This window comes from Schistocerca serialis, chromosome 7 (genome assembly GCF_023864345.2).
Source record: "Schistocerca serialis cubense isolate TAMUIC-IGC-003099 chromosome 7, iqSchSeri2.2, whole genome shotgun sequence".
Lineage (NCBI taxonomy): Eukaryota > Metazoa > Arthropoda > Insecta > Orthoptera > Acrididae > Schistocerca > Schistocerca serialis.
This window is the reverse complement of record NC_064644.1, coordinates 26076305-26099046: the sequence shown is the minus strand read 5'-3', so window position 1 is coordinate 26099046 and position 22742 is coordinate 26076305. Positions and strand designations below refer to the sequence as shown.

General features: G+C 40.7%; 1 protein-coding gene across 1 annotated transcript in view; it reads right to left on the bottom strand.

Annotated features, from left to right (window-relative positions):
* Positions 1-8171: 8171 nt before the first annotated feature.
* Positions 8172-22742, bottom strand: part of LOC126412723 (cytochrome P450 6a2-like) — a 101914-nt gene continuing 87343 nt past the window's right edge. The window contains exons 6-7 of the mRNA XM_050082447.1: positions 16569-16820; positions 8172-8583 (exon numbers count right to left, since the gene is read on the bottom strand). Coding sequence (XP_049938404.1) covers positions 8402-8583; positions 16569-16820 — 434 coding nt within the window. The 3' untranslated portion in view covers positions 8172-8401. The remainder of the gene's footprint in view (positions 8584-16568; positions 16821-22742) is intronic.

Sequence of the window (22742 nt, the reverse complement as noted above, 5' to 3'; positions counted from 1 at the left end):
ACTGCCATGTTAAAATTGCATATTGTGCCGGTTCCTAGAGAGGCTTTTTCTGCTACTTTCCAATGCCTCGGATGGATGGATAAATAGATGGAACGATTCTGGAATTGGTATTCATCATCGCCACCAAGAAGAGCCAGAATCCAGCAATTCCGCCTGCGAATCCACCTACCAACATACAGTTGCCACCACATTGTGCAATCACTGTAACGGAATACTATAATGATGTACAGTGAAGGATCAGCTTACTGGATGTTTTAATGTGTACAAATATAAGATAACTTATAACTGAATTCATGTACTTACCTTGATTTTTTCCCTATCACAACACCTCTCAGGTTCCTCTCCATTTGAACTATGATTACCGAGTGCCCTAGTTTGTTAAAAAAAATGAAAGCCTCAGAACATTAAATAATGTTGTTTGATCTTTGGTAACAAGGGAGTGTTCAGATTTACTGTAGATTTAGTGAAATTGTGGGAGGTAGTAAATGTAGTCTCGTGAAAGCTTCCCAGTGATGGAAATAGTCTAATTTACAGTTTTGTGGAGTTTCAAAGTCACCTATTTAATCATTCACTTGCAAGTAGAAGACTGTGGCTGTTTCTTTTAAAGATTAAAAGTTGATAAAACTGAGGCTTATAAAGTTTTGCTTAGTTAATGATCATTGTGCTGTCTGTATTAAATGTTAAAAGGTGATTCAGTTTCTTGTAAATTTGTCAACATAGTGTCTTACTGCAGCAAAAGCCGTGAATTGCATTTGTGGAAAGTTATATTGGCTTGCCAAGCACTTGTTTCTTTGGGTTATTGAAAGGGCATATTATTAGTGTAATAAGAGCCACAGGTTATCCTTTACCACTATTTATGAAAACAATAATATCTTTATTCAAAAGACAGTGAGAAGTAACCTGTTAGTGAATTCCAATTAACTTTCATTTTAAATAGTAAAGTATTTAACTGAAAGAGACTTAACCTATGTGCAATTTATGATCCTGCAGTGAATGTTAACAGTAATGTTATAAAGACCATTCAGTTTGAATAAGCCTTGAAAGTAATAGTGTGTCTCGGTATCTGTTATATTTTTGCAAATAGTTTGTGCTGCTCTAGTTGTTAGTTCCAACCTTAACGTTAACATAGGCGGGTGTCAGAGTTCATTGCTCTCACGTGTGGTAAATTATAGGTTGTGTTATCCGTTAAAGTTACTCATACCTAATTTCTTAAACAAGAATGTTAATCATTCTCTTGCCTAATTAGTCTGGCGACCGTTTTCTTTACTCTCCAAACAGTATAGCTAAGTATAATATTATTTGATACTGTTTAAATGTTTACGTAATTCTGAATTTCACTTTCGATAAGACACTTCCATTAGGTACAATACGGTCAACATAACAAAATTCCTCTCAGAGGGTAACACTGCTATGTTGCTTTATGACATAATTACTCTAACAAAATAATTCTGTTTTGCAAACTGACTCCAGCTTCGAGGTTATGGTAAAGCAGTAGCGGACTGGAGTGTTATAAGTTGTGAGAACTTTGGTGGAAATTGTAGAAACAAAGCAGTGTATCCCACAAATTAGCTTCGATTGAAAAGTACCTTCAAGACATTTCCAGTGTTATCTAATAAATGTGAATCTGACCATTACTGACAGCACAGCCTCTCTACTATCAATAACTGTTTCTTCATTTCTTAAAAGAGTAAACTCCCATATCACTTGTGAAGACATCGTTATTTTGCGATAGATATATGTATATTTATCTTGTTCTTTTTTTTCCCCGTCTGTCCTTATATCTTTGATGTTGTAGCGCATTTTTCTTTTGTCCTGTAATATAGAGATAAAAGTTATTTTCTAGATGTAATATGTAACTGGGAGTTATTTCTTTTTTGTAAGTAGATAAATATGTTTAGAGTTTATTGATTGTGAAAAGCTTTAATTTTTTTTTTTTGTGTTTATCGTTTACTGTAATAAGTTTGGTAGAAAATAGTTGTGTGAAGATATATGTAATTTGCTTTGATGTTGTATAATCTGTGGGCGAGAGTATTGAGAAAGAGAGAGAGCAATATCGATAGTCGATCCAACAAAGGGAGTGTGCGTTGTTGGGTAGCTAGAGAGGCGGACACATGTCTTACTGTGGGAGTTGTGACTTTTACGAACTGGTGAAGATTGACTTTAGTGGCAAGCGATGTACGTTTTGAATGACTGTTTTGTACCAGTACGTGATATGATAATAGTGAGTGTAGAAACTGGGCGAAGTAAATACTGAGACTGTGCCGTGAGACGAAGTAACTATGACAATGCAACCGAGAATGGGCGGTATTGTAGCTTTGTGTCAGTGAATTGAACTGCACTTGTATTTTGACTGTGTTTTCGTACACTCAGGTACTGTGAACTTACATATTTATTCGCGTTTCGATGAACTGTCGGACGCCTATAATCAGTAACAGTCGTTATGAAATTATGCCAACTGTGTATTGTGTGTGAGTACATTCCTTCCCAGGACGGTTTTTCGCGATCGCGGCATCATAAAACGAATTGACTTTCTATAGAATTCGCCGTCGGCAAGTTTTATAAACTGTGTGTGGCATAAGTAAACTTAAATAGTGTGTGCCAGAAACATTAATACTGTGCACATACGGACATCTGTAACAACTATTACATCGACCAACCTGTGGCCTGCAAAACGCTACTGTAATCAGATTTGCAGCTTAATGAATACCACCGCCCGCCCGATTACGAGGAAAAATCATCAGCTGCAATCACACGACCGTGGGAGCAGATCTCAGCGTTTCACCAGGACCAGCCAGCTGCCGTCGATATCGCGAATATCGTCGCAACACACAAGATAAGATTTAAAAGCAGCGCTCTCCTCTCGAAGACTCAAAATTATTGCAAACAATTTTAATTTCCTTTTGGCTGACATACACGTAATATTTGTCTTCTTTAGAATAAAAGTGTTCCCCACGAAGTTGACTTTCATTAGCAATAGCCATTTCCCTTTTAATTATTTCCACTTTTATTGTTTTTTTTTTACATTTTAAATCCGCTGCCGCTGCATGTGTATTTTTTTATAACTTTTGGAGGGTATGTGTCTAAATTCGTGTGCCGTAGCATTTACCAGAAGTATTGTAATGCTTTGCTACTTGGACAAGGGCGCCCGCCATTAATTTCTTAAACGTCGACCAATGACAGTGAAGCTCACTTACTGTTGGTGCTAACATTCTATAGTGGGTAATTCAAAGGTGGGTAGCTGTCAAACCACACGGGTTGTGATTACTTTGAATGAGAGTCGTATAAAATTGTGGGTTCATCACTCAAGTTTGGCTTTCTTTTGTTTATTGATGTTAGAAACAAATTTTTTTGTCAATGTCCTTAAATCTTATTTAATATGGTTATTCTATGCTAAAATGGGATAAATGCACGGCCAGATATTGTGTTGGGAAGTAAAATTTGGAGAAACGTCTATTTAGATACGGCTTGATTTGGACTGCATTAGTTAACACGGTATTTTTCGGGTATTTTAGCAATACTTAGTGACAGGGTAGAATCGCAGTCGTCACACACTTTGCGTTACGATCTTTACCTTCTGTACCATTTAGATTTCGGCTTTTATGCCATTATCAAGTACCATATTAAAAGCTGTTAGTCCCTCATTATGTCATATCCTTTAGGGAAGTCCAAAGCACAATGAAAAGACTAACACTTGTCTTTAAGATGTAAAAGTCGTTAAGATGTACCGTGTCTAATTCCGTGAAGTATGTTTCTGAGGCTCACCAGTGCTTTTCGCACAACAGCTGTAGATGGTGTACTGGTAATTGTCATGATATATCTGACGAATATCGTGCTACATTCCAGGGCAGCGCTGTATTGATTGGGACCTGAACAATAAGATGGTGTGCATATGAACTCATATTACTGATAAAAGATATTTGAAAGCCTGTAAGTTTGAAGAATGGCGGAGTGAGACCGTGGAAACACTTGAAGGCTGGTATACAGCATATTTCCAAGCATGAGGAATGATCGCTAGCTACGTAACATTACGCCTACTCGAAGTATGGTGCGCCAATTAACACGTCACGGTTCACATCCGAAACGTCTGCATCGAGTGTGCGTGTAGCAACACACCAACCTATGAATATGTATATGAAGGCTCCGCTGATCATGTCGTTTTCAGTTGCACCCTTTTTCAGGTAGAGAGAACCTGCAGATAATTAGACTACTGTCTATATGGACTAAAGTTCATATATGTGTACACTGAATGTGTAAAAGGCAGCTCCTTAAATTTCAGTCTGCAAGACTAAGTGGGCGATGCGAATATCAGAATAACGTCAGCAGATCACAAGAAGCGTTACCCCCAGTATAGATAATGAGAGGCATATATCAATTTAATGAAGAGAAACATTCCAGTGTGGGCAACGTAATATAGTGCAGCAACAACAAGTATAGAAGTAGGTACACGAGTAATTAGTCAACAAACCTCGAGTTATTTTCGGACTGCCAGAAACGTATCTAGTAATACCTCTTCAATTCTAACGTAAGTAAATTCCTTTTATTTCATATTATTTTTAACTGATTCTTATTTTCAATATTCTGCTTTATATCTTCATTCGTATTACAAATAGTCGTTATTAATATAATTCATTACTGTATAAATAATACAAAACATTGTATGTCACCCTGATTATTTAATTTCTACGACCTGCTTAGAATTTCCAGATAACAGGTCTAAAATTCGTGGTAATAAATTGAACTGAATTGAACTGAAATTGAGTCTATTTGTCGTGCTGATGAGCTGTTTCCTGCTGCGCTTGGTACAACAGTTTCGTGGTCTGGGAGGCTCGTCACAAATACTTTACCTAGTAATAGTTCCGTTTTGACCCTACAGTGGGAACATTGGAGTGCTTGGCCCGATCTACCTTGTGTTGCCCGAACAGCCCCGATGCTGCAATTCGCATCCCGGCTCGTAAGTACCTGCTGACTGCCCTCCATGGCTCTGGGTAAACTGCTAGTTTTGTGGTAACACCCATAATGAAGGAGTGAAATTACAAGCGCCCAGGCAGATATTCACGTCAACTGGGTAGAACTCTAGATTCTGTTTCTGGAGATCTCAGGTTCAACCTGGAATATTGCGGAGATTTTTCTCATTCCAAATCGTCACCGGGACAAACCCGCGTTAAGTCAGCCTGTTATCAAACGAGGAGTGAGGGTCTTTCCAGTCAGAAAAACGTAGGCGGGGCGGTGGATCCGCCAATCTCCAGCTACTAGTGCCATGGCGTAGAAAGACTGCATCCTGTCAGCCGTCAGGTCAATAGGCCGGTCACGGGCTTGGACCACAGACATTACCTTTTATCCCTCGCCAAATATTTTGGATGAACATAGTGGATAACATGGTAGCATTGTCCACAGCGTCTTCAAGTTAACTGTTTTGATAAACACACGACCACCTGCAGCCATAGTCCTAGAATCCAACAACTCTCTTACCTGAACAGGAGCACTCTTCTTCTCCACCGGAAATCTTGACGTTCACCAGAGACAGTCAGGCTGTCGTTGTCCAAAACACAAGCCAGAGACGTTACTGATTTCGTTGTCAGAAGTTCCACTAGCCGAACTGATCCAACTATCTTAAGTGGAAGCTATTGCCAGAGGTAGGTTTGGAGAAAAGACGTCAGATGACTGTAGACAAACACGTTGTCGTCTGCTCAAACCGGACGGACTCTTATTTTCACTAAGTGGATCAACAGTGGACACTTAACAAAAAGAAAAGGTATTGTTTCATCTCTTAGGAAAGAAAATAGGGAAGATTTAAGCAGTTTCTTCTTTAATGAAACGTAAAGATGGAGTACTCACAATACAAGAACTGCTTTTCACACAAATTAGAAGACATAGAGGCTGCCTAAGATACTTTTCGAATTTGGAACCGCTACGGTCGCAGGTTCGAATCCTGCCCCGGGCATGGATGTGTGTGATGTCCTTAGGTTAGTTAGGTTTCAGTACTTCTAAGTTCTAGGGGACTGATGACCTCAGATGTTAAAGCCCATAGTGCTTTTCAGCTTTTCAAGCTGCACAGATCATTTCCCAAGGAAGTTTAAAGGTGACTGTTTCATTTGCTACGAAACTTTTCTAGTAATAAATGTGAATGACATTGTGAATTTGATAATGTAGTCAACCTCTGTAGTATCCTTTTAAGTCAGTTCCTGGGACCACGGATGTTGGTCAGAGAAGTAAATTTTAGTTTGCCAGAGTAGCAGTGAGTGTGTGGTACACAGTCTGACTACGTACTTGATTTGAAAACGTTGGAGGCTGGCCTGCCGTGCAGTGGAGGTTGCAGCACTTTGGAAGGATTTTGTAGTAATGTTTTGATGACAGATACTGAGTAAGTGGAATTGTATTAATGGAGAAATTATGTAGTCCTCCATGTAAGGTAATACAGTTTTTTATATTTGTAATTGTGTAGTTTCTTATTGTTGCCGCGCGGGGTAGCCGTGCGGTCTCGGGCGCCTTGCCACGGTTCGGGTGGCTGCTTAACATCTGAGGTCATCAGACCCCTAGAACTTAGAACTAATTAAACCTAACTAATCTAAGGACATCACACACATCCATCCCGAGGCAGGATTCGAACCTGCGACCGTAGCGGTCACGCGGTTCCCGACTGAGGCGCCTAGAACCGCTCGGTCGGCTATTTATCTAATTGTGAGAACTCCATGTAAGCGTGTATTATGGTTATAACTTAATGAAGCATAGTTATAATTGGAGTCTTTGTCTTCAATTATCAGTCGTTAAGTTTTTTCCTCATTTTCCATTCTCTGCCTTTATGAATGTGTTTGCATACTCGCATTGCAGATCACGAGTTGTGTGCTACAGAAACTTCTTTATGAAAAGCAATAAGATGCCTACAGTCTTGCGTTGCACATCGCAAGTACGGTAAATGAAATTTGTGTTTCTGACAGTTTCATTATTATCTTAATAGTAACAGGTTGCTGAACAGACGAGCGTTCCTTGCGCACAGGTAGGATAACAAATTTAATTACCACCAAATTTCAAGTCTACTGTAAGGGACAGTGATCGTCAGTCGTATCTCTGAAAATAACATATTACTTCAAAGGCTTAATATTGGCAAATGATATCAAAATAAGGTTCTATCTTGTGCGTTTTCCAGCAGTTTTAGCAGCAAGTCAGATGGGTTAAATGTTACGTTAATTTTTTGTGTAATTGAGTTAGTAATTCTGGTACACTCATTGTTTGCAAGACTGAAGATGAAGTCTGACAATATTCAGGACCAACATTTTAATCTGAGTCATTTCTTTTGCAGTTAAACAGCATATATAAATTTCATTGAAAACGACTGCTCTCTCGCAGTTGACGTACTGGCTAGCTTGGATTTCGCATCGTACAGCGTTAGCTTCACATACTTTCGTTCAAAAAATTAATTTTAACGTAATTCTGTTGCCCTGCACTGAGATTTACGTATTTCAATATCAAAATTAGTTTAATACAAATTTTTCAGATGCCAACCAGACGCGTACAAACATGAGTTTACAAAACTAACAATTATCTTTCAAAGTTACTGTTTCCATTATGCAGATTACACCTGAGATACCAAGAAGTCTCTTCTCACAACTAAAAAGAAGTATGCCTGCTCCCGACCCAGTTTTCCACCACACTGATTTGGTTCCTTTTGTAGACATTACCCAACGCTTTTCAAAACAGATTTAGGAGACAAGTAGACAAGTGGCAAGATATATAATCTTCGCTTTATCTCTTGTTAGAGTTCTAACATTACCTGAAATTTTATCTTGATTCGGGCCGTTTAATCGCAGAATCGGTGTTCTGTTATATCGGACATTTTCCTTTCAAGTCGTACGAGCCGAAGTGGTCTACTACATTTCCATTTTGACTCCTGGACGAAAACTAACTTGTTCCTCATTCGTGCATCATTCCTAAGATCAAAACAGGTCTCGCTGATGCTGCGTTTTCTTCATACATATCCGTGCAGGATTGTCTGGAACACATCAGAGCGTGACTCATCTGGCTAACTAATCTGTAGCCATGTGTGTCAAGAATGAACTATCTTCTGGAGGTTTTTGTAGAGGGATTCACCCATTTTTTACAAGTGAATTCCTAATGTTGTAAATACAAATACTATTTACAGATTTTGTTAAAATATGCCACAAAATTATACGGTATGTAGTAGCAGATTTATTCATTTTTACAAGCGTGTGTTTTCCACATGCGGAGGTATAGAGAACCACAAATCATATCCTCGTAAGCATATACATGGCATCCAGTGTCATTGTTGTGGGTGGAAAGACTTTTTACAGCCTGTGCACCGAACAAGGACAGACATCAGGAATAGTGTACGTGTAGACGACACGGCAGGTCAGACTCGGCTCGGGGTCCTCATCTTGCGGTGAGTCTAGGCCGGTGCAGCCTCCCAGCGCCGCGTCACCCTGAGGAAGACGCCAGCCACGGGCGCCATCACGAATGACAGGGGTGCCAACCTGGGCGGCACTGCCGTCTCGTCGCACGTCTCGAAGCGGAACTTCTGCAGCATCGATGCCAGCCCCACCTTGGTCTGCAGTTGGCCGAACCGCATTCCTGTAGCAGGTAGACGAGACCGCGACCAAATTAGAACACAGCAGAACAAGAGCCAAAACGTTGAATTATATGTTAGAATGTCCCTCAAGAACGTAAAATCATGGACTGTAACCATTACTCAATAGCTGCACTGCTGCTAACTAGGGAACCTCCCCATCGAACGCCCCTCAGATTTAGTTATAAGTTGGCACAGTGGATAGGCCTTGAAAAACTGAACACAGATCAATCGAGAAAACAGGAAGAAGTTGTGTGGAACTATGAAAAAAATAAGCAAAATATACAAACTGAGTGTCCATGTGCAAGATATGTAACATCAAGGACAGTGTGAGTTCAGGAGCGCCGTGGTCCTTCCTTCGAGTAATGCGGAATCATATCGACCCCAAGACTATCTTATTCCCGGATGAGACGTATTACCCACGCACTAAAACTAAAGCAATGACGCGGCTTCGTGGGGACATCGTGGCCAGGCCTTGGGTCGCGACCCCTGCCCACCTTGCCTCCGCCACCCCACTCCACTACCTGATATATATATATATATAATAAAAAAATAGAAAAAGCGGTCCAAAAAAAGAAAAACAAAAAAAATGGCCCCGTGGTTAGCGTGACGAAAGTTTCTTGGTTCAAGTCTTCCCTCGAGTGAAAAGTTTAATTTTTTATTTTCAGGCAATTATCAAAGTTGAGGCACTCACACATAATAAACTTCGCTCTCCAAAATTCCAGGACATGTTCAGATTTGCTTGGGCAACACACGGAAAAATTTGAAAACGTTAAAAACATATGTTTTGACAGAGCACAGGGTAAACTGTGCCACTGTGGAACTATTGCATTCATTTGTTGCACTTTGTGTGACAAACGCTTATGTTTTCATCACTTTTTTAGGAGTGATTATCACACCCACAAGAAAACCTAAATCGGGCAAGGTAGAAGAATCTTTTTACCCATTCGCCAAGTGTACAAGTTAGGTGGGTCGAGAGCACATTCCTGTCATGTGACGCACATGCCGTCACCAGTGTCGTATAGAATATATCAGACGTGTTTTCCTGTGGAGGAATCGGTTGACCTATGACCTTGCGATCAAATGTTTTCGGTTCCCATTGGAGAGGCACGTCCTCTCGTCTACTAATCTCACGGTTTTGCGGTGCGGTCGCAAAACACAGACACTAAACTTATTACAATGAACAGAGAGGTCAATGAACGAACGGACAGACATAACTTTGCGAAAATAAAGAAAGTAATCTATTCACTCGAGGGAAGATTTGAACCAAGGTCCTCTGGTTCCACAGCTGCTCACGCTAACCACGGGACCACGGCGCTCCTGAGCTCCCACTATCCATGACGTTGCTTATCTTGCACATGGATTACTCAGTTTGTATATTTTGCTTATTTTTTTCATAGTTCCACACAACATCTTCCTGTTTTCTCGATTGATCTGTGTTCAGTTTTTGAAGGCCTATCCACTGTGCCAACTTATAACTAAATCTGACGGGGGTGTGATGGGGAGGTTCCCTTGTAAGATGAGTGATCTAGTGAGCAATATTAGTGGTGTTGAAAGGCAAATGAAATCTCTAACTCGATATAAGACATCAGGGTCTGACGGAGTACCACAACTACGAGTGTTAATGAAAAGTACGGCCATATGAGGTATCAAATCTCATTTGTGGCCAGACGACCGTTTCGTGATTAAGACACTCACTGGATGTTATCACACATAAATATTCATTTTGAAACGTGGAATAACGTCAGGCTGTCTTTTTTATGTATTAACTATCTGGTGGACAGTGTTAACATCACTATAGATATTGTAGTTTATAATGAAGTACTATCCGAAAACAGTTGCGCAAATGTTTAGCCTGGCTTTGATAACTGCACTAAATTTCGGGCGTACAGCCGCACAAATTCAGCTTCATCTTGTAACATTACAGACGTGTGTCATTCAGTCATCTTAAGAGTGAGCCACTCCAGCACTCGTCCCGTCCTTTTAAACCCGCAGATCGCGCCACTGCGCATGCGGTCACAGGTATACAAGACGCCAGAGACGTTTGATCGGTGGCAAAGAGGTACAATATCTGCGTGAATTATATCTGTGGCTGCCCGGTCGATCCACGCTGTGTTATCGATGTATCAGTGTGAGATACACTGTGGCGACGTCATTTTAAGCTTATAACAAACTGACAGATTCCACGATTTAGCAAAGCTTAAGCCGCTATATCTCTAAATCTATAAATTAAATTCGGTTCCAATCGAATTTCAGTTACTTCTTTCGCAAGTGAGTCCCAGAAAGATGAAGTCGAGACTAAAATTTCGACGCCGTCGTACATCATACAGTGCCCAATGCCAATACAGTGCTCTGCTACCTATGGTGTTCTATGCATCTTTCAAGGGCTGACGTGTCGTCAGTCCGCTGTATAATTGGCCACGCTCACAGTGTGTCCTGTAAACTCCAGGCTTCCGAAGCACTAAATCGTTTTCAGTGGAACCCAGAAGTGCTGCTCTCTCGGGTGAAGGGCAAAAATCACTCTTACCTTGTGTTTGCTGAAGTTACGTCCAATTATTGGTGGACCCCATTTTTTAGGAAAGCAGTGGACTTCAAACTTTGAGTGTCTTCTTATGCATTTCTTGCGCCCACCGTTGGTTTCATGCATAGAGCCGTACGTATCAGCTGGGTAGAATCGGCATCGGTTTCAAAAACTCTGTTCAAGTGAAGACGCTTGTCCTCCAAACTGCTCTCACCAGCAGTTATGTGTGCTCTGTGTAAGAGAGTCCTGAGAACACTCATCGTCTGGGAGAGACATAGCAACTATTTGCAGGCCCGCATCTCGTGGTCGTGCGGTAGCGTTCTCCCTTCCCACGCCCGGGTTCCCGGGTTCGATTCCCGGCGGGGTCAGGGATTTTCTCTGCCTCGTGATGGCTGGGTGTTGTGTGCTGTCCTTAGGTTAGTTAGGTTTAAGTAGTTCTAAGTTCTAGGGGACTTATGACCACAGCAGTTGAGTCCCATAGTGCTCAGAGCCATTTGAACTATTTGCACTTAAATGTAAATCGGTATGCGTCATTTTTCGATATACTACATGTCTCAAAGTGGCATCATCTTTGCGTCGTACAAAAACATCAAAAATGGGAAGCATTCCTCTTTTTCGATTTTCGTGTCTGTGTCTGGAATTCAGGTGGTTTAAAAATTCTTGTAATTTAACTTCACCATAGAGCGACACTACAAATCTGTCATCAACATAAGAGTAAAATGCTCTGTGCTTCAAGCTTGCAGATTCCAACGCCATTTCCTCGAAGCCCTCCATAAACAAGTTGGCCACAAGGGCCGACAAAAGGGACTACCCTTGACGACAACATCAGTCTTTTTTTAAAAAAAATTCTGATTAAATAAAAACTATTTTCAAGTCTTGCTATGTTTAAGCAAAGCTGAAATCCCTTTATCAAAGGTTTTGCCGATAACAGATAATATTCCGAATGGGGAAACTTTGTGGACAAAAACAATACTCGTACATCGAAACTGACTAATATACCAGAACTGCTCACTCTCAGTGATTTTAGTTTTCCAATGAAGTCGGCGGAGTTACGTATGTGATGAACACATTTTGGCACAGTAGATCTTAATAACGACGATAAACGTCTGGCACAGTCATACGTTGAAGAGACAATGTTTCTCACTATCGGACACACAGGAATTTCTTCCTTATGGATCTTTGGAAGACCATTAAGTGTCGGAGGAACTGCACCACTTGAAACATGAAGATGCACAGGTCTTGATACGACTCGAAATTGGGGTAAGTGTTCACACGTTCGTTTGGTTCAGTGCAGAGCATAACTGAGTTCCCAGATGCCTGACGACAGACATCAAATATCGAACGAAAGCCTACTTACAAAGTATCAAGAACCAGTAATAACGCTTAACAAAGCCCATGATGAGGCCGGTGATTGTGTGGGAGCAGAACTGTTGACACATCGACCACCATCGCAGATTATAAAGGCAGATGTGGAAAGCAGTGCTCACAGCCATCTGAATCTCTCTCTTTCTCTCTCTGTCTGTCGCTCTCGAACACAAACACACACACACACACATATACACACACACATTCAGCCGTCCAAATCGCAGCTCAGTGTTTTACTGTCCATTAAAACGAAACAACGAGTCAGATATATCCCATCTTGTTCTCTGCATCTCCTATCTGGTACGAGTAAAGGTCAATATTTGAACCCCATCTGGTTCAAGGCAAAATGGACGCTAAAATTAAATACTTCCACATCTAAATTATCCTTATTATTCATCAAAATACACGTAGAACTCATGATCTAATTTCAAGGTTAATGCGCACTTGGTAACGAGCTATGTTTGATGTTTGATGACGCTTATTTCAAAGTACAGTGGAGCCAAAGATTAAATATTTCCACAATTAAATGGTTTGATTTGTTGTTGTTGTTCTATAACTGTACAAAATACTCGTCATCTAAAATATTACGCTATACGCTAAGCAGGCAAGACTGTGGTGGTTGACAGATCCAAAGAAATAAATGGGCATTCATAACTCAGACAGAACTCGATCACCAGAAGCTGACAGTGTGTGAGTCATAATCTATAGTAGGTGTCGCTCGAAGCGTGCATTACTGTGTAATTTACAGGATGAGATACACTTGGTGCCTGAAACATGACTGTCGATTCCCAGATTAAGTGTCACAATGTTATTCCAAGTTTTAAATTATTTGTGTTATTATTCTGTATCAGTGCAGAGCATGTATGGTTAAAATAACATGCTAAACAGGCAATACAGTAAGAGTTGAGTTAGATACTTAGGCCTAAACGAGGCTCAGTTGCCGGATGTACTAAAACGAACTTTCATAATCTGCCCAGCACAATTTTTGCGGAGTTGAGGTTAATGCAAGATATTCTGCACTTTAAAAGTGTAAGTCTCGTCTCTGACTGGCTAATAGTGTCTTTTACTGCTTTTGACCTTGAACTACATGCGACTGTGTTTCACTGGTGTACAGAAACGGACTATTGAGGAAGGCTGCGACATTTACTGATAGGATCTATTGTGCCACGGTTCTCTAAGGGACTTAACTATATTCTCATAATCAAATGCTACATAATACCAGTATCCACATCAAGTTTAGCCACCAAATTCCAATTTTGTGACACATTAGACCAACAGGGTATAGTAAAAATGACGCGTCTTGGCGAGATAATACATTGTGGCATACAAACTGTATATTTTCGTAATACACAATTATTTGTTCAGAGTGTACTAGTTTGCTTACATGAAAGATAGTTATGGAGAATGTTCCACACACATATATGATCGTGAACGAAAATTCAATCTTTGCACGAAAATAAAGTAACGCTTAAAAGTTGCTATATTTCTTATCAAAATACGTGAAGATTTCTTCTATGCCTTTACAAAATACGCGCACATCGCTTATTGTACTACGTACCTAAGCACTCCGTCTACAGGCCACAAGTGGCCCATCGGGACCATCCGACCACCGTGTCATCCTCAGTTGAGGATGCGGATAGGACGGGCGTGTGGTCAGCACACCGCTCTCCCGGTCGTTATGACGTTTTCTTTGACCGGAGCCGCTACTATTCGATCGAGTAGCTCCTCAATTGGCATCGCGAGGCAGAGTGGAACCCGAAAATGGCAACAGCGCATGGCGGCCCAGATGGTCACCCATCCAAGTGCCGGTCACGCCCGACAGCGCTTAACTTCGGTCATCTGACGGGAACCGGTGTACCAATGCTGCAATGCCGTTGCCTACTACCGACCTAGGTTCAGGTTAAACTGCCGTTGTCAACTATTCTTCGACCTTTGTGGCACACTTTAGAGAACCAAAAATTGTATTATTTAACAAATCCGTTAGAACCCTAAGTGGTTCGCGTATTGGCAGTATTCAGAAAAGACTTTCAAAGCGTTTACATCAGTCAACATTATCCAAAATGTTTTCTAAGTCTACAGACGCCATAAAAGTTGATTTACCTCTTACCTCTAGGATAAATTGCTAAATCAATATTTTGTCACATTTTCCTACCATTTCCAGGAAATCAAACTGGTTTACGTAATTAGTGGCCAAAAGATAGGAACTGCATACCGACTTACTCAAATATCTGCAATAAGAAATGTATCTCAGAGCACACTAAACTAAGACATTACATCACTTTAATTTAATCAGAACGCTTCTATGCATCAGAAACACATATGTTGAACGGGAAAATAGGAATTGAATACCGTGAGAAAAAGGAGCGCATGACTGTAAGAAAAATTCTCAGACTGAAAGTTGTAGACGAACAATACCGACTCAGAAGCACACAGGAAATGAATACACTAATATCTATGGTGACATTATAAGACAAAGGTTAACGTTCAATGTGCACAATAAAACAATGAACCGAGACGGACTTATAAAACAAACAATCGAATTCTTTGACAACTAAAGTAAGGCCATAACGGATGTGATAAAATGAGATCATAACTGATCTGAAATTGATAGGAGTGACACCAGACTATGTCCAACACCTTATCTCCAAGACCAAAATTCATAAATGGCAAGCTGACCAAGAGGGAAGATCAAAGAAGGGAACTTGAACAAAATGACGTGGAGAGAGGAAAAAGGCCAGCAGAAAGAGAATGGAAGAAATGGAGGGAAAAACGAACCAAACGACAACCTCTATGTATTACGCGTAGTATTAATGTGCTCATTCCGAAGTGATAATAAAGCGACAACTTTGTTGGGGTGACCATTCTCTGCAGCAATTACACAAATATTCGTTTTATAAGTTGAAACTATATATTTTTGCTGCTATCTGTCCTTTATTTATCTATTAAATTTATTTTTATGTTCCTAAATAAATATAGATTGCACCAATGAAAAGGCGTTTTAATTTACAAAACGAATATTTGTAAATGGCACATGAAATTGTTATTACTATGACTTTACATTATAATAGATGATTTTGAATTTGTGCACGTTATTTAGTTTGTTTAGAAACTATGTTGTTAACTCAATATTAAGAGACTTGAAATTCTTATTTTAAATTAGTTAGATATTTGTGGAAAGTAACCACGTGAGTTCGAATAGCCTGTAACCAGTGACCAAAGAAACAAATAGAACTGAAAAATATAGAAAGGACTTTACAATATAATAGATGATTTTGAATTTGTGCACGTTATTTCGTTTTTTTGGAAACTATGTTGTTAACTCAATATTAAGAGACTTGAAATTTTTACTTTAAACTATTTAGATGTTAGTGGAAAGTAAACACATGAGTTCGAATAGCCTGTACGCAGCGACCAAAGAAACTAATATAATGTAAAAGAATAGGAAAGCCTTTACTGCAACATGTTTTCCAGGTGTATATTACAGGTCCAAAATGGGAACTTCTCCTTACGTCAATAACTGGTACGTAAGTTTAAATTGATAATTTTCAAGTATTAAAGCTGAAATAAAATTCAGGGCTACTGTTAAGTCCACATATTTGGTCTTCATAATATTAATTTATAGCTTTATTTTATTGCGTATGTGTTCTGCTACGTGTTGCCTTACTTGAACTTTTGTAAAGCCAAATGGCTCTGAGCACTATGGAACTTAACTTCTGAGGTCATCAGTCCCCTAGAACTTAGAACTACTTAAACCTAACTCACCTAAGGACATCACGAACATCCATGCCGAGGCAGGATTCCAACCTGCGACCGTAGCAGTCGTGCGGTTCCAGACTGTAGCGCCTAGAACCGCTCGGCCACTCCGGCCGGCTGTAAAGCCAAATCGTGCATTTTACAGTACTGTATTTTTCAGTTCTCTCGGACAGAAATACTCTTTAAAGGGTCATTTGGTGAGGAACATGTTTAGTGTGACGAATAAAAGTTATTGGCGCAGCCACATGTGTGTAAATCTTGTGTCATTTAATATTCCAAAACTGTCAAAAGTGAAAACAGTCTTCGAGAGCAGTAGAACAGAGTGTAGTACAGTTGCGGGCACAGACTTACCAATGCAGTTCCTCGGTCCCTCTCCGAAGGGAAGGTAGGCGTTGCGATTGATGCTGGCTTTGTTCTGCTCGCTGAACCTTTCTGGGTCGAACTTGTCGGGCTGCGGAAAGTACCGGGGGTCGCTGTGCAGGCCGCACACCGGAATGAAGACCCTGGTGCCGGGTTCGATTACCGCGCCGGACCCCGGCAGCTTGTACGGCACTTCGCACACGCGGTCCAGGAACGGGAGCGGCGGGTACAAGCGCAGCGTCTCTGCAAGGAGGATAGTGGGGCCTACTGAGAGCCACACAGAGACTCCACGCAGAGAAAGACACCATTTTATTGCTAGGATCACATTGGGGTATTCTATTCCGCTCAGCGTCTACCGTCATCTCCTTTTGTTGACCAGATTGTCATCATCCACATGTGTAATGGTAAACAGATGTGGGTGAACGGGCAGTTTACTACCAATTTCCTGACATTACCATCGGACGAACGTTCTTGAGCGGATGGAAGGCAGTCGTCTACGAAATAAAATCTAAATTTTCGTCAGTGTTTCCACGTCAGAGAACTTAATACAGCAAATTCTCAAACAGACAGATCGTCTGCAGATAGTACAACGACAGGAGACTTGCAGTTGCACCTGTTATCCCTTCACAACAAGAGAGCTTTAGAAAGGCTCTCTTACGAACTTAACCTGAAAAGATCTACGTCTCCGTGATACTGTAGAAATCCGTGAATGTCTTAACCGGAACTCCTCTGTATTTCGCTGTCCAGAATATGCATCTTATCTGGATAATTCTTTGATTCACTTCGTTCGTTTGTAGACTCCACCCGACATTATTCGAAGGCTTTACATCTTTAAAACAGTCTAAGAATAAAGCTCATGATTTCTCCAAAATTTTTAATTTTAGATGAAGAACAAGAAAGGGTGAATCACGCGTCCTTTGGATACGTCAAACATAACTTTCGTTTCACTACTTGTCTTCCCGTCAGCTACTAGTTAATGTAATATCTCTGAAGGAAATCCACGAGTCTGGACGCGTGGCTGAGGTGATATCTCATATACATGAATTTTGATAGGAAGAAGAAAATTTTTAAGAAATTGAAAGTTTACTTTCCGCTTCGTTCGCGTGCGGCAGTGTGACCGAGACCTGGTAAATAATACCGGAGCCTTCTTTTCGACGGAACTTGGTGTGTTAATGCCCAAAAGAAGAGTTGCATTACCGCTAGGCCTACGGGGTACAAAGAGCAACACTTACACGTCAGCATCTCTATTAATTTTTTGTAGTGTTATAATTTTTGTGTGAGCAAGTACTAACAAATAATGTGTGACCGAGTCAGAGCATTCTTTTTATAATGCTAAAGTGTTCCGGTTAGTAGAGCCCAGTGACGATGTCAAAATTTCAATTTACTTTTTTTTATAAAACTAAATGTACACGAATAAAAGCCAAACGGTATGCTAACAGGCCAAACGATGGTACCAAATAATTATTTTATTAATGAAACTGCAGTTTGACTTATCTCTGCTTTACCAGCGGTCCGACAAGCTTCTCGTGCTTTAGCATGTATGAAAACATGCAAAATAATTATACTCACAAAAGCAATAATTCTATAAACAGATAACTGATAATATTAAAAAATCTTTAAGCTGAAGGCGTTATTTTCAATTTGAAACAATAATTTTCTGATTGTGAGATTTGTGTGACAGTCTTCTTTGTTTTGTTTTGTATGCATAAAAGTAACAAATTTTACGCATCTTAACCAATTTACGTACCGGTATATCCCTTTCACAATGGTCGTCCTCGTCGACGTCGTCGTCTTCATTTCCCCTTCGTCTGGCACCAAGCTAGGTTGGGACATTATTTGTACTTCTGCACTCTCCTCTGTCTTTCTATCAGTTCTTCTTCTAGAACTGTTTTGTTGCAGTTCATATTTATTCTTCTTAAACCCTCCTTCATTGACTCAATCCATCTTACACTCTAAATCTTCCTCTATGCCCCCCTTGCCCTCCGACTTGATCTCTCTTATTCGTTTTGGCATTCTTCCATATTCCATTCCAAACCATTTTAACCAGTTCTTCCTAATTCTCTGAATCTTTTCTACTCCAGTTTCGTTCCTGACATTTTCATTGCTCAGTCTTGTCTTTTCTCGGCTTCCCTAACATACTTCTTAAGGATTTCATTTCAATGGGCCGGATTCTACGCCTCTCTTTTCTTATCACTGTCCAGGTCTACCCTTTTGCTAACTTCATTCTCTGTTCTTGCATTTTTCATTATCACAATACAAGTCTCTATACTTTTAGCATCATGTTCCGTAATGCTGATATGTCCATTTCCGTCTTTCTGTCCTCCGGGTACCAACATACTACCGATTTTCTGCACACTCCATTTAATTCCATATCTCGCAATTTTTTCATTTAGGAAGACTATTATTTCTTGTATCTCCTTATTGTCGGCTGTTCACACCACAATATCATCGGCAAAAAGCAGTAACTTCATCTCATTTTCCTATGAGCTTCTTTTGTCTCTTTCAAAGTTTCATCCATCATCACTGTCAATAATAATGGTGACCCCAAACTTCCTTGTCTCAACCTCATAACATTCCTGAACCACTGACTTCTTCCAACGTGGGTCGGGACATAGGTAAAGCTTTAGTCATATATTGCTTGAAGGCTTTTAGTTGTTTGTATTCCAAATCAATTTTTCTCCAGGATTTCCTATCCCTTTCCTCTGAGGATTCTATCGTAGGCCATCATCAACATGTCAAGAAATGTCATCAACAGATCTTTCCCCTCCCTACGTCCTTCCATCAACTGTATCATACTAAAGATTTCGTGCACTGTCGATATACCACGTCTAAATCCGTACTGATCCTCTTCTAAAAGACGTCCGCCTTATTTCTTCAATTTTCTTTCCCATATCGTTTCCATATCTTTTTCTGCTTATGCCATAAGTGCGAACCATCGATAGTTATCAAATACTTTCCTGTCTCCCTTTTTGGACACTACAATTATCATCCCGTTTTCCCATTCTTCCGACAAACATTTATGAGTCCATATGCATCTTAACAACATTTAACAGTAGTTTTAAATATAATCTAACAATTATTATAGAATTCTGAAGCGGTTTACTCCATGTTTCCATTCTAATATAAGTCACAAGTCAGTCGGGTTTAATTTACTGCGCGTCGTCTCTTATAACTTCTGAGACGCTTGAAGACTCACAGCGATGGCGTCATTTAAAATCTGTACGACAAACAGATACACGTCGTGTCTCTGCGTATAGAATGTTGAAGGTTTTTAGTGAGTTGACCCTAAATAACGAAAAGTGTGAGGTCATCCACATGAGTGCTAAAAGGAACACGTTAAACTTAGGTTACACGATAAATCAGGCTAATCTAAAAGCCTTAAATTCAACTAAATACCTAGGTATTACAATAACGAACAACTTAAATTGGAAGGAACACATCGAAATTGTTGCGGGGAAGGCTAACCAAACACTGCGTTTTATTGGCACAACACTTAAAAACTGTAACAGATCTACTAAGGAGGCTGCCTACACTACCCTTGTCAGTCGTCTTTTAGAATACTGTTGCTTGGTGTGGGATCCTTACCAGATAGGACTGACGGAGTATATCTGAAACGTTCAAAGAAAGGCAGCACGCTTTCTATTATCGCGAAATATGGGAGAGAATGTCACAGAAATGATACAGGATTTGAGCTGGACATCATTAAAACAGAGTCGTTTTTCGTTACTAGGGAATCTTTTCACGAAATTCCAATCACCAACTTTCTCCTCCGAATGGGAAATTATTTTGTTGACACCCACCTACATAAGGAGGAACGATCACCAAGATAAAATAAGGGAAATCAGAGCTCGTACGGGAAGATATAGGTGTTCGTTCTTTACGTGCGCTATACGAGATTGGAATAATAGAGAATTGTGAAGGTGGTTCGATGAACCCTCTGCCAGGCACTTAAATGTGATTTGCAGAGTATCCATGTAGATGTAGATGTAGATTTCATTATGACAGGCGAGTACTGTTTCAGGTAATAGCTAGTATGGGTGGTCAGCAACAGCCTGAAGAGGTTGTGAGGTCGTTGCATTGTAGGGTGTGCTGATGAATAATTCTTATTTTTTTTAAAAAAAAATCGGGTACGTTTACTATTTAATTAATACTAAAATTAAGTAACCAGGCCATAGCGTGAGCAAATTCATGTGGTCGATGAGAGACCTTGTCGCCAAATGTGATCTTTGTTTGATTTCCTAAAACCGATTGAGTGATCTGGGGTAGTGGTTAGCACACTGGACTCGCATTCGGAAGGACGACGATTCAAACCCGAGTCCGGCCGTCGTGATTTGGGTATTTGGTGATTTTCCTAAATCGCTTCAGGCAAATGCTGGGATGGTTCCTTAGAAACGACACGGGCGATTTTCTTTCCGATCATGCACTCATCCGAGCTTGTGTTTCGCATGTAATGACCTCGTTGTCGACGGAACATTAAACACTAATCTTCTCCTCCTCTGCTCCTCCTAAAACTGAAGGCAATCAGCGACACAAAAATTGGATATGAGACGGTAGTAAGGTTCGACCTCGAACTGAAGTCACAGCAGTCTTGTGCGTTATACGCGATACTATGCGAACAACTAATTGTATGTGTCGGGCCACCTGAATTTGGTGCGCAATGGCCTGATTTGGATCTTCAGCACCAATTAACTCGTAACGGGCGTAACGTATCGATTTTTTTCTCTCAACGATTATTTCTTAGCACAACCTACTCTGGTAGTCGTGTACAAGCTTTCCAGACTGTTTCTGACCAGCCTGTATACACAATGACCGAGAAACGTTGCAACAACTCCAGGGGGTTGTAGAAGGTTTCTAGAGGAACAAATCGGAATCTGTGTACGGAAACGTTACCCAAAGACGATGCGGAGCGTCGAAGTTACAAGCGCCGGCGCCTGCAACTAGCTCATTCCTTCAGCAATAAAGGTGCGCTGACGGATTGTATGCGAAATGTTTCGTAATGTTGTTTGTTGCTCAGTGAACACGACTGATTGCCTCGATCGCCATTGGAGAAGATGGGACTAGCTGCTGTACAGAAAGTCCATTTCTCCTATTGATGCGATGCTCTTCTGTCTTGGTGGACCATAGTTTCGTACATAGGTTTCTGGCCACTGTTTATTCTTCTTCTGGAATTCTCTAAGACCTCCAGTTCTTATGGGTACATGGAAGAAAAATAAACGACAGACGGATAAATTTGTCCAAAACTGTCCACCAAGTCAACAGAGTGTCACATTCATAGCAGACGAAGCCTGTTTATGCCGCAGCTAGCTCCATCTTCTCCACTGTCGATGGTGGCACTCAGTCCCAGTCACTGAATAACAAACATCTTTGCTGGACCTTCCGCCTACTGTACCTAAGCGTACCAACTCAGGTTTGTTGCCAAAGGGGTGGCCTAACCTCAGGCGCCGGCATCTACAAATACGACGCTCTCTAGCGTCGCTGGATGAGGTTCGCGGACGCTGGTCGCTACCCTCGACTTTTTCCTCAAGACACCTTCTAAAGCCCTTCTGGGTTTGTCTCAACAGTCCTGGGACACCCTTTATATACGAAAGCGTTCAATAAATGCCACACATTTATTTTTCCTGAAAGCGGGTTGGTTTTATTCAGATTTCCAATACATCATATTATTCCCCATTGTTTTGGCTACAAAATCCTATCTTTCAACATTTGGTTCTGCGCAACCACCTGAGTGATACCACTCCACTGGTGACCTCAGCACCAACTTCTTGTATCAATAACTTCCCCATCATCTGTATAATGCTTCCCACGGAGTGCACCCTTCACTGGGCAAAAAGTCAGGAGGTGCGAAATCCAGACTGTAGGTCGGATGAAGAAGAAAAGTCCAATGAAGTTTTGTGAGCTCCTCTCGGGTGTGCAGACGTGTGGGAGGCCAAGAAGTTCGTTTGCATTTTTGTGGCGACGAGCAGGCTGAAGTCGTTTCTTCAGTTTTATGAGTGTACCATAGTACACTTCAGAGCTGTTCGTTGCACCATGAGCAAAGACATCAAATGGAATAGCCACTTCAGAGTCTCCGCGGAACGTCGACATCGCATTATTGGCTGAGAGTGAGGCATTTGACGGTTTTTTTTTTCGGAGGAGAGACGGTGTGGAGCCACTCCATGAATTGCC